The 12,839-nt window shown below is 44.6% G+C and overlaps 1 protein-coding gene across 1 annotated transcript; it reads right to left on the bottom strand.

The window, feature by feature from the left end:
- Nucleotides 1-1,595: 1,595 nt before the first annotated feature.
- LOC120415698 (uncharacterized) lies at nucleotides 1,596-6,926 on the bottom strand. Its single transcript, XM_039577290.1, has one exon. The coding sequence runs from the start codon at nucleotides 6,924-6,926 to the stop codon at nucleotides 1,596-1,598; it is 5,331 nt and encodes a 1,776-aa protein (XP_039433224.1).
- Nucleotides 6,927-12,839: the final 5,913 nt, after the last annotated feature.

The following is a 12,839-nucleotide window of genomic DNA, read 5'->3' as shown; positions in this document are numbered from 1 at the left end:
CGTATGGGGTGAGTGATTGTGGTAATCGAATAATAGCATGACTTACTGAATTATTTGTGTCTTGAGCGTAATTTTCGTTGAGTAATTGGTGTTTTTTGTGATTTTTTTTGTGATCTTAATTAATTGTTTTGTGATTTTCAAAGCCCTTCCTATATCATCGTTGATCGGAAGGCACGGCGTCGGGTAAATTGTGTATAATTTTTTCGAATAAGGTTTTATTTTTTATGGTGAAAAAGCCATTTCTTTATAATGATCGAAAGACGCACTGACATTTTGGATTAATTAATAGTGGAGTGAAATAATTGTGTGTGAGTGACTTTGTGTGTTAACCAGAAAGACCTTCCCATAGCATCGTTGCTCGGAAGGCTCGCCGACGGGTCTGTTATGAAAGTCCTCCCCATAGCATCGTAGCTCGGGAGGCATCGAAAAGCCAATACCTTATCCTACTAACCCAAAAAAAAAATAATCACGTGATGCTTGAAGGAGATGCTGTGGATTCAACGGTCTCAAGCGGTATCAAAAAGTATATAGCGAAAAACTGTGTGCTTGATGAGTCTGCAACTTCAACTATCGGACTAACATTCCTCCCTTTCGTTGAACTGCAGGCTTCTTGGGAGGGCGCCGGTATTGACTAATAAAGTAGGGATCTTCAGAGGTTAAACAGTGAACGGATGGTTGGCTCCCACTGATCATTTTTGATTCATTGTTTAACTTCAGCTGATCTGTCAATAACGGAGTAGCAGCTCATTGGCAGTCAACCATGCTCATGCTCATGCTCATGCTCATCGGTCAAGTGACAATGTTTGTGAAAAATGTCGATATAATAAAATCTTATATTGTTAATGAACGCTTGCTCAGATAATTTTAATGATGATAATATTTTTTGAAACATGAAAATTTTATCAAAATTTGACGAAAATCAAGAAGAATTATTAAAAAAAACAGTAAAGAAACAGAGAAAAGGGCGAATAATCATTTTGACAGCTGGAACTATTTTGCAAATTCTGAGCCAACGGGTAACTTTTCCACAAAGTTAGAGATTTAAAACAATTACTGGTCTTCCCAGCCTTTTACCTTTTAAAACTGCCGGTTTTGTTAAATAGTTCCCTGTTGGCTCGGAATTTTCATAATAGTTCTGCATGTCAAAATGCTTATGCGCCCTTTTTAAAATGTTGCTCCAGAAATGAATGAAATTTTGTAAATTTCCCGGGAATTCCCGAAATTTAAGCAAAAGTACACATTTTCTATACTTTTTGGAACCATTTTTTTAGATGCTCAGAGAAAAATAAATGAAGATGATTGTTAGTGGACTGTATCGTAAATTGGCCAAGTTCCGTCGTCGGAAACAGTGGCGCGGGATTGAAGGAAGACTTTCCGGCGGATTAGCGACTTCGCGCACGAGAAATAAAAAAAGACGTCTTTCTCTAAAAAGCCTCCTTCCTGACTAACTTTTATTCTTCTTCCTACTTTTCTCCTGCCGCAACGGCAAAAAGCGCGCAACGGCGTCAATGACGTTTGCGTTTGGTAGACCGGATGAGCCCAAGGGGTGGGCCACTTTTCTTCTGCAAACATCCTCCCCGCCTTGAGACAGCGTCTCAATTCGGAAGCGGACAGATCTTCTGCACCGAGCGTTGGTACTCGTGCTTCCCACGACGCAGCGTCACGTTCCGAACAAGTCCTGCTCGATCCGGATGAACTGCTACGACACGGGCCAGCTCCCAGGCGGATGGTGGAGCGTTGTCATTCTTGACCAGGACCAGTTGCCCCGGCTTGATGTTCTCCTCACTTGCGCGCCACTTTCCTCTCGGCTGCAACGTCGCGATGTATTCGTCACGCCAGCGGTTCCAGAACTCGGTGGAGTAGCGCTGCATCTTCTGCCAACGATCGAGCTGATTCATCTTCAAGTGCATGACGTCGGGCTCTGGAATCATGTTCAACGGCTGGCCCACAAGAAAGTGCCCCGGCGTCAGAGCTTCGAGACTGTCCGGTGATGTTGACAACGGGCAGAGTGGTCTCGAATTCAAGCAGGCCTCGATCTGGCAGAGCACCGTACTGAGTTCTTCGAACGTCAGTTTTTCGTTCCCAACGACTGGACGCAGCAGGCTCTTAGCACTTTTGACGGCTGCTTCCCAGATGCCACCCTGGTGAGGGCTGGCCGGCGGAATAAACTTCCACTTGATGCCGAGATTGCAGAGGAATTGCTCGGCTTCCTTGCTGTGTGCCATAATCGCTTCGTAGATCTCCTGCAGCAGTCGGTCCGCACCAACCAGATTAGTGCCGTTGTCCGACCAGATTTCGCAACAATAACCGCGACGTGCGATCATCCTCTTGAGTGCGGAAATGAATCCCTGCGACGTGAGGTCGCTGACCGCCTCCAGGTGAACGGCCTTGGTTGAGAGGCACACAAACACGACGATGTACCCCTTCATACAGCGTGTTCCTCGGGTGTTGCTGCAGCGTACTTGTATGGGCCCGGCGTAATCCACCCCCACGTGAGTGAATGGCCGGCACGCCGTGACTCGAGCTGCAGGGAGGCTACCCATCAGCTGCTGCGCCGTCTTGGCCTTCAGACGACGGCACTTCACACAGTTGTGAATCACCTGCTTGATTACCGATTGGCAGCCTTGAATCCAATAGCGTTGGTTGACCGTAGCAGTCAAGAGCGATGGTCCGGCGTGGCAGTTCTGCGAGTGGAGCTCCTCCACCAGCAGCTTCGTGAATCGATGATCCTTGGGAAGAATCACCGGGTGCTTGACCTCGAACGGTAGGGACGACTGCTGCAAACGACCGCCAATTCGGAGCGTTCCATCGCCGTCCAGGAACGGGTACAGGTTGGCAATCTTCGACTTCGGTGAAACCTCGCGACCCGCGGCGAGGGTTTTGATCTCCTTCTGGAAGACGTCGTGCTGAGCCAGCCTTACGAACTGCATTCGCGCGCTGTGCAGCTCAGCCGGGGCGATCGAACCGGAACGCTTCTCTTTGTTTCCCGGTCGCAGGTTGTAGAGGAACCGGTTGACCCGTGACAGCTGTCGGCACGCTCCAAGCAGTGAAGAACGCTTCTCAAGAATCTGCTTCTCCTCTTCGTACGTGGTTTTTGGTAGTCTGACCACAATGTTGAACGTTCGGAATTTCTTGCGTACCTCCAGCGTTGCTTCGTCGAATTCCTCGTCAGGCATCTCATGCTTCCAGGTTGACGCATGTGCCTTCAGCCACGGCGGGCCGAACCACCACAAGGGATGATTGACCAGTTCCGCCGGTGAGATTCCACGGGAGGCACAGTCGGCTGGATTCTCTTCTGACTTGACGTGGAACCAGCGAGACCGTGGCAGTACCTCCAGGATCGATGCCGTTCTGTTGGCCACGTACGTGTCAAGTTTGCGTGGGTGGATAGCAAGTTGGTGCAGAACGATTGTTGAATCTGTGTACGCAAACATCTCCACCTTGAACCGCTCGAACGCCTTGGCCACCCGTTTCATCAACCTTGCTAGGAGCCACGCTCCGTTCAACTCCAGCCGAGGTAGTGAAACCTGCCGGATTGGTGCGACCTTCGTTTTGGCCGCGACTAAGTTGACGTAGGCACCGTCAATCTCGTTGAACGTTCGGATGTAGACGACGGCAGAGTAGGCTTCCTCGGAGGCGTCCGAGAAGCCGTGTAGCTCGACGCGTCCGTTGTAGCTCGACATCCACCTTGGTATCTTGACCTGCTCCAGGCGCGGCAGGTTCTCCTTAAACTCGATCCACATTTGCTCGACCGCGGCGGGCAGCGGGTCGTGCCAATTCATGTCGTACAGCCAACACTGTTGAAACAGGATCTTCGCTCGCACTGTCACTGGCGCCAGCCATCCGATGGGGTCGAACAGCTTCGCCGAGTCGGACAGTAACTGGTGCTTCGTGTTGGGTCCATCCGTTTTCATGTTGACCTTGAAGGTGAACGCATCCTCTTGCGGCAACCAGTGGATCCCCAGCGCCTTGATGGCGTTGCGTTCGTCGGGGAACTGGATTGGCACCGCTGCGTTCTTCACGTCGGCGAGGGGTAGAAGCGCTTCGTCCACGTTGGAGCACCACTTGCGGAGAGTGAAGCCGGCCTTACCAGCAATCTCGTCGATCTGCTCCACCAACCGCGCTGCTTCTGCCGCCGAATCTGCACCGGAGACCAGGTCGTCCACGTACGTGTGTTCCTTGATCCGCTCAGCAGCCCCAGGGTATTGCTGCTCGAAGTCCTCTGCTGCTTTCTTGAGCGCTGACATCGCCAGGAACCCGGAGTTCTTCAGCCCGTACGTTACGGTCAGCAGACGAAAGTGCCGGATCGGTTCGTCGGGCGACTCTCTCCAGACGATGCGCTGATAGTCCGTGTCGTCACGATGCACCCAGACCTGGCGGTACATTTTTTCAACATCCGCCGTGAACACTACCGGGTAGGTTCTGAATCGCAGCAGCACATCGAAGAGATCTGCGTTGACGTTGGGTGCGTTCAAGAGTAGGTCGTTTAGTGAGACCCCGGTCGTGGTGGCGCAAGAGCCGTCGAAAACGACCCGGAGTTTGGTCGTGGAGCTGTCCTCCTTCACGACCCCGTGGTGTGGGAGGTAGTAGGACTTGGTGCAGTCTGCTTGAACCTCCGTCTCGGGAATTTCCTCCATGTGGCCCAGCTTCTGGTACTCGCGCATGAAGGCAACGTACCGTTCCTTGAAGTTGGGATCCCGTTGGAACTTGCGTTCCATGGCCCGCAGGCGCTTGGTTGCTGCGTTGAGCGATTCTCCCAGTTTGCACTTTGAATCGTCGAGGGGGAGTCTGACGATAAAGTGGCCATCCTTCTCTGAGCGCGTGAGAGTCGAATCGAAGTGTTCGATGACCCTTTTCTCCTCGGTTGTCAGCAGCTTGCCTTCAGGGATCTCCTGGTCCTCCCAGAACAACCGCAAGGTGCGGTCGATGTCAAACTCCTGGGCGACGTTGAGAACTGCATGGTGACTGCTTGTGCGACACGGCTGGGAGATCTTCCCCGATACCATCCACCCAAAGATGGAACGCTGGGCCACGGGGATTCCTTGGCGATTCTTGACCTGTCCGGCTTGTAGGATGGACAGGAAGACATCTGCTCCGAGAATAACGTCCATCTCGCCTGGACTGTTGAAGCTCGGATCCGCTAACTCCAGCCCCTCCAGGAAGGGCAGGTCTGCTACGTTGAAGCGCTGGTTCGGCAGGGTTGCCGTCAGCCTTCCCAACACGTAGGCTTGCGTGGTGAGCTTGGTCTCTCCGTCGAAACGCGAAGACATCACCAGCGTGACTGCGCCGGCCGTGGTGCCGACGATTTCTCCGTTCACTCCGGTGACTTCCAGGGAGGCGTTCGTGCGCTTCAGCCCAATGCGCTTGACACATGCCTCCGTAATCAGCGACGCTTGTGATCCGCTGTCGACGAGACATCGCACCTGGTGCAACTTCCCGTCCTTCCCTTCCAGGTTGGCGATCACCGTGGGCAGCAGTGCCACCGACGACGGTTCGTACTTGGTTGCCTTGGCTTGAGCTGCGTTGGCCGAGACCGACGAGGCCTCCTCCGTCTCTTCGGGTTGGCGTGGAGGATGGTCGCGGTCAGCCTTCTCCGGTTCCTGACTGTGCTGCTGCCGCTGCTGGCACAGCGTCGTGTGATGTCGCTGCTTACAATCGGGCGTGCGGCACGTTGACTTCGACGGACACTTGTTCGCCGTGTGGAGCGGCTTCAGACAGTTGAAGCACAGCTTTTTGGAGAGCACTAGCTCCCGCCGTCCGGCCACGTCCATGGCCTTGAACAGGTCGCAGTGATACGTCGGGTGATCTTTACTGCATTTCGCGCAGCTCACAGCAGCGCTCGTGTGGAACGCTTGCACTTTCCTTTGGGTTGGCTTTTGAGACTCCTTCTTCGAAACTTCAGGGCCCGTCTTCTTGCTGAACGCCGAGCACGTCTCCAACGCGTCACACCGCTGCTCCAGGAACTCTTGGAAGTTTGCAAAAGTCGGGTTCTCCACGGTGATGATCTTCTGCGCCCACAGTGAGCGCGTCTCTCGATCCACCTTCTCCAGCAGCAAGTGGATAAGCCACGGATCCCGTGACTCGTACTCCCGTCCTAGGGCCTTCAACTGGCGGACGACGTCGTCAGATGTGGCCACGAGGTGCTTCAATTCCTTGGCGTTGGTGACTGGTTGCTGGTCGACGAACTCCCGGACGAGGGCAAACACCGTGTATTTGTGTTTGTCATAGTAGGTCACGAGTGCGTCCCACGCCTCACGGTAGTTGCCGTCGTTGATCGAGAACGAGTCGACTTTCCCCTTCGCTTCACCGTCCAGGTAGGAGAACAGGTACTGCATCTTTACCGAATCCCGCAGGTCGGTACGGCTGTGAATTGTGCACACGAAGAGGTCCTTAAATGAGCGCCAGTGCTTACGCTCCCCGGTGAACTTCGGAATGTCGATTTGTGGCAGCTTGACGACGTTCTGGGGTACCGGGTTCGATACCTGGCTCCCCGCCGCTAGCGCCAGCGTTTGCGGTGGTGGTTTTTGGCACTGCGCGAGCAGCATCTGCTGCTGGGATTCCAAGAGCGCCTTGACGGCGTCTCGCAGATCGTCCTGCCGGTCTTCCGGCCTAACTTCCGGCTCCTCCACATGCTGGTCCAGATAATCCGTGTAGATGTCCTTGATCTGGAAGTAGGCCTCCTCGAATAGGATTCGGTGGTTGAACACCGTGACCACCTCCTCCAGGTTCGGCGTGGCCTCCTCGATCTCGGTCTGTACGTCGTCAAAACACTGAGCGAGGCCGGTCAACTTGTCCCGCCGTTCCGCCACTTCGCCGAGGGACGGGTTGCGGGCCTTGATGGCTTTCGCGACGGACAGCTCCCACTTCACCTTCGCGAGGATGACTTCTCGCTTGTTGGTGAGGGACTTCAACCGATCTTGATCCATATCCGCGCCGCGAAGGACCAATGTTAGTGGACTGTATCGTAAATTGGCCAAGTTCCGTCGTCGGAAACAGTGGCGCGGGATTGAAGGAAGACTTTCCGGCGGATTAGCGACTTCGCGCACGAGAAATAAAAAAAGACGTCTTTCTCTAAAAAGCCTCCTTCCTGACTAACTTTTATTCTTCTTCCTACTTTTCTCCTGCCGCAACGGCAAAAAGCGCGCAACGGCGTCAATGACGTTTGCGTTTGGTAGACCGGATGAGCCCAAGGGGTGGGCCACTTTTCTTCTGCAAACAATGATTTTGTTCAATTAAATTTATTTTATAGCTCATATACAATTGATCAGATTATCAGACACTTTGATATCTGATAATATTAATTTTTGAAGCTACGGGAAAATTAAGTAATCTTTTTCAAGAATATTTGGAGTTATTTCATAAAAAATATATTAAATTGAGAATTTTTACGTTTTTGTTTACCATGATCTAATGAGTTGAAAATTAAATGAGTATCTTAGCATTTTTAAAATAGTTTTGTGCAAGAAGAATTATTTCAATTCGTTAAATACCTGGTATACAAGAAATTATAATATGTACTAAAAGAAAAATGGAGCACTGGTGTAACAATGGGTGTTAGAAGGTTAAATATCAAAACATGTAAGACTGATTGTGACATGATGTCAATTCCAAATATTTGAAAATATTGAGTTGTATGAAGTAAAACAAACAAGAGAAGTTTGATTTTTGCTTTGCCATTTTGTCCAAGAACTGAAACCATTATGACTTTTTTTTAGAAGAGTTATTTGTCATGAAAAACATAATTTCTGCATGTTTTTTTCCAACTTTTGTATCAAACCACGCTCTCTTTTACTGGTCACAGAGGCAAGAAAATAATTTGTATGATTGTGGAGTATGGACTTATTTTAGGGGAAATTCTCGTAGGTTTCGCAGGTTAAGCACTCGCTCCTAACTCCATCCAATTTGCTATTTTTTTTTCTTTCTATTTAAACAACTCATTTTGCAAAACTTTTAAAAGTAACTTGCTTGCTCACTTCTTTTTGAGCTATTTATCACTCTATTTCAGTTGAAATCGCCTTCAATGAGTTGTAATTGACCGTCAAAGTGCTGACCTGCCAACATAAGAGGTACGATGGAATTAGATGCTATTCCACTACTCACTGTCTAATTACCTTGATAAAAAAAATAAATGACATTATTTTTTGATTTATTGTACTATTGGAGCTTATAAAATAAGAAAAAAATTACATTTTCTTGCAGTTTCATAATTTTTTACATGCAGTTAAGCTGTTAATTGATCTTCACACTTGTTTAAGCCTTTCAGTCGCTGTTCTAAACAACTCAGTTGCAGCAGAACCAAGATCAAAACAATTTTCAATAAATTTAAATTTCCCGTTTCCCGGGAAATTTGTAACCCCGGGAAATTGGACGCTCTAGACTCTTATCCAAACAGCACCCCATTTTCTAATGTCTCAGCAACTAATGGTCAAATTTTCAATAACATTTGTGAATTTTTGATCTTCAAAATAATAATTTGATTTTTAGAGAATCAAAACTAACATTAACGTTTTGTTTTAGTCAAAACATTTTTTTAAAAAGATCAGAAAATTTCACAAATGTTAAACCTTTTTTGGCCGTAATGGCTCAAAAGTTGCGTGTTTTTCCCTTTAAAAATATAAAAAAAATCAAAAATTTTAAAATTTGGATTTGGTAGAGATTTTCTAGAAAATAGAGAGTCTGTAGAGAATTGTTTACCTTTGAACAATATGAATATTTTGAGACCACAATGCTTTTTTTTCAATTAAATATCTCAAGATCCATGATTTTTTTAATCAATGTTTAAATATCAGATGTAATTTCACATTTAAAAAACATTATTATGGAGTAAAAGAGTATTGAGATGCTGAGAATTCAATGTTGGGAAGATAATTCAATACTTTCAAAAAAGCTTCAAAATTCCTCCAAATTGAGCAAAGAAAATAAGCTGTTTCATCAATCCCGGAAACTATTGATAAATATTTAAAAATCTTGTAATCCCTGTATTTATTTAAATTGGACGATTTAGTTGCTTATAACTGTAAATTTAGGACATTTCGATATTTTTAAATACTTACAGCTTAACATTACAGTTGGCTTTCATTTCAGATATTGCATTTAAAAAAAAATGAAGGAAAATAAGTAGTGCTATCATGATATCATGACTGAATCAACAAATGATGACATATCCCTAAACTAAATTAGAGATTTGCTTAATTGTAATTAGCAGCACATGCACATAGTCGTCATTCCTTTGATTCTCCCGATATAATAACAATGCAATAATGAATTTTTAATAACCCTGAGTACAATCTTAAGAATTCCGCTGGCAATAAATAAGATGGCAAACATTTGTCTAAGCTTGTAATTAATACCTCTCAAGCCGTGTGTTGTCGTCCATACAGAGTAAAGGCTCCCGAGAGCTTGTGATAAGGAAGCCTACATTTGAGCATTTTTTTTGTTCTTTGAATAAAATTAAGCGCACGCGAGGACGTCGATGTTTGCGCAGTTCCAGCAGCTTCTTTTGCGCAATCGCAGCCACGTAGTCACTCCTGGGTGGACTGTAGAATCTTTGCCGCCCAGGTAAGATTAATGTCGCTGTTTGTTTTACGTGGTTGCAATTCGAGATAAAAGTTTTTTCTTCTTTGCCTAGAATCACGTAATAATGAGATAATTTGCGAATGATGTCAAGTGATACATCCTGGCACTTGGGGTAATAGAAGGAATATAATAACATGTTTGGGGTGCGCTCTTCAATATTCTCCTGGAAAGAATTACACTTTTTTGTCATTCAAGTCATTAACACTAAACGTGATCGTGAATAGTTTTGAATGGTACGTGATGATCATCAAGCAAAAAAGTGGCTAAAACACATACAAAACAAAAGTGTACTTTATGAGCGAATAAATATTATTTTCTCTAAACAACCACAATACAAGGAGAAATTTGTCAAATGTGTTTTCCCCAGATGTCGGCTTGTCTACTTGTGGCAGATCATATTTTCAAACTACTAAGCCAAGTGGGATTAACTAGAGTAGAAAATGAATCATTTTCTTTGGCGAAATGCCAAATGCAATCTCGTCGCTTAGCTTACATTTCGCTGTCGTGCCGAGAAAGCCAGAACAAATTTTAGCAAATTACTTGTCCGACTGTTTAAGACACACTGCTTGGTCTTGTACTACTTAGAGCACCTGTTATTTGTCTAACGTCTACACAATATTCACACAGACTTTTTTGTTTGAATTAGATTAAGAAAGACGTCATAGAACAGGTACCCTTTGGTCTCGTGTTATCATTCTTGATTTTTTTTCTTTGCCACCACAAAACCATAAAATTCCACACTGACATTTTGGCGATATTATCATGGGCGCAGTAGTGGCCATTAAGCAGCAGACACACATATCGTAAAGATACGGCAAACTAGCGCTGCTTCCACTTTCTTCACTATTGTCGGCGCCGATAGTTGGGGGGCTTTTTCTTGGAAAAAGATACACCTTGAAGGTTAGGATGTATGCGGTGCCGTGTTTGATCACAATCAGTATGGTGATATTTCACACCAGGGTGAATTCAATTTAGCAAATTGAAACAGAATAGCCTTGCTGGCCCATTAGGTAAAATTCAGGACTGGGTTTGGTGTCTGTAACAGTGTATATTTTGTTTTTCTGAAGGTTGTTTTTTTTGCAGCAGTAATCTGCTATGAGAATAACATTCAACAAAAACAATATTTTGAAATATTGCTACAACCAGCATTTATTCTTAAAGTGGTTAATTTTGTTTGTATTTACACGAAAGAACGAAAAGAAAAGTGTTTGAAAAACTATTACTTTCGATCTATCTATACCCATTTGAAACAATCATTTTTTAAATGAAGCGATGAAGATGCAGAATCACTTATTTATAACCGTTTGTATATACAAGGTCGATTTTAAAATTTAGATGATATTTTTAATCGAGAGTTCTGAATATTGTCAAATGAATATCAATCACCGCCTTGTGTTAAAGCCCAAATCATGGCATTTATTGTTTTTCAAAACATATTTAAGTACCTATAGTACCTATAAAAATAAAAATATAATTATTTTGATGATGCCAAATTGAGCAGAATATCCGAATACCACAAACCGGGATGACATTGATAGGATTTCAATTTATTTTGGAATATTTCAATCTGGTAAGGTTTGTCCCAAGATTATTATTAAAAAAAAACATGTACTGGCGTAGACCACTAAGGTCCGTTGCATTGAAAACTCTTATTTAGAATTCAGGGGTAACTACCAACTAGAGCGTCCAATTTCCCGGGGCTACAAATTTCCCGGGAAACAGGAAATTTTCAACCAATTTCCCGGGAAATCCCGGGAATTCCCGGGAAATTTTAAATTGATTGAAAATTGTTCTGATCTTGGCTCTGATTAATATTGTGCAACAAAACTGTATAGGACAGCGACTTTAATGGTTAAAATAAGTGTGAAGATCAATTAATAAAATGACTGCATGTAAAAAATCATACAACAACAAGTAAACGTATATTTTTTTTCTAATTTTATAAGCTCAAATTCTACTATAAATCAAAAAATGGTACTTTTTATTGAGAAGTATTAGTAGTAAAATTAATCCATACTTCACAATCATAAAATTTCTTTAAACTTGCCTTTGTGACTGTTGCTTTTTTAAATAAGTTATACTGGTTTCAGCTCTCAAACTAAATAGTAAAACTTTATAATTTTTCCTTAATAATCTACCTTTCGTTTTTGTTTTACTTCAAACAACTCGGAAAATTCGGAGCATGTTTTTCAAATATGTTTGCAATTTTTGAGCAGTTTTTAAGTTTTTAGTTGGCTTTGGTTTTTTTATAGCACAAAAACATGGTTTAAATAATACGATAAATTAACATCATTCCACAATCAGTCTTCAACGTTTTCATATTTAACCCTCTCACACCCATTATTGCACTGGTGCTCCATTATTCTTTTACTAAAAAATTGCAGTTTCTTGATAACTAGTAATCAGACGAATTGAAATAGTTCTTCTTGCTCAAATCTTTTTGAAGTACCGTAAACTGGGGTCAATCGGGACACATGGGGCGAATTGGGACAGCAGTTGTTACCATGTTGGAGCACAATATTATGATTTTTCTGGTTGGTTTCGGTTAGAACAGATTCAGGCCAACAAAATGTATACATCCATATCCAAATTTAAAAGCTTTAAGTGCTCTAAAAACTGCTGTCCCTATTCAGACTGTAGTCCCGATTCACCCCAGATTACGGTATCTAATGATACCAATTCAATTTTCATCTCGTTTGATCATGGCAATCAAAAACGTAAAAAACTACTTAATTTTCCTTTGGCTGGAAGGAGTTAATTTTTTATAAATAAAATAACACCAATTATTCTTTAAAAAGCTCTAATAGTAATAGATTTTTTTTCATGAGGCTGGATCTATTTACAGATGCTTCAGAAATCAGAGGCGACTCATCCACCTGCTTAACCTGTTCATTGAACAGGTAGCCGATTTCAAGGGGATAATTTTTATTTAAATATCGCGGAGCTTTTTGTTTGAATATAAGCTCACGTTCACAAAATCAACGCCCTATATGCAGCAGCGCTGCATGCACCGAAAAAGCTTTGGCCCGCCACCCTTTACTGTTTCCAACCCACCAAAACTAGAGCGAGCCCTGCGGGCCACGCGCAAAAGCTCGTCGCGTTCAACGCCGACCCTCTGAACGTCGGAGAAAAAATCTCCATACAGAAAAACTTCAACACATGTATAGAGCTTTCTATTCATACGCAGCGGCAGTATCGAGGTGTAGGTAAATCTGGTTCAAACTGAGAGCGTGAACTGACAGCATTTTTTGGGAGAGAGCGAA

The sequence above is a fragment of the Culex pipiens genome, chromosome 2 (assembly GCF_016801865.2).
Source record: "Culex pipiens pallens isolate TS chromosome 2, TS_CPP_V2, whole genome shotgun sequence".
Classification (NCBI taxonomy): domain Eukaryota; kingdom Metazoa; phylum Arthropoda; class Insecta; order Diptera; family Culicidae; genus Culex; species Culex pipiens.
Note: the sequence above shows the minus strand (reverse complement) of the source record. Positions and strands in the feature narration are given on the sequence as shown.

What these genes read in the sequence shown, in the direction of transcription:
- LOC120415698 (XM_039577290.1), bottom strand. Translation starts at nt 6,926, where the DNA reads ATGGATCAAGATCGGTTGAAGTCCCTCACCAACAAGCGAGAAGTCATC.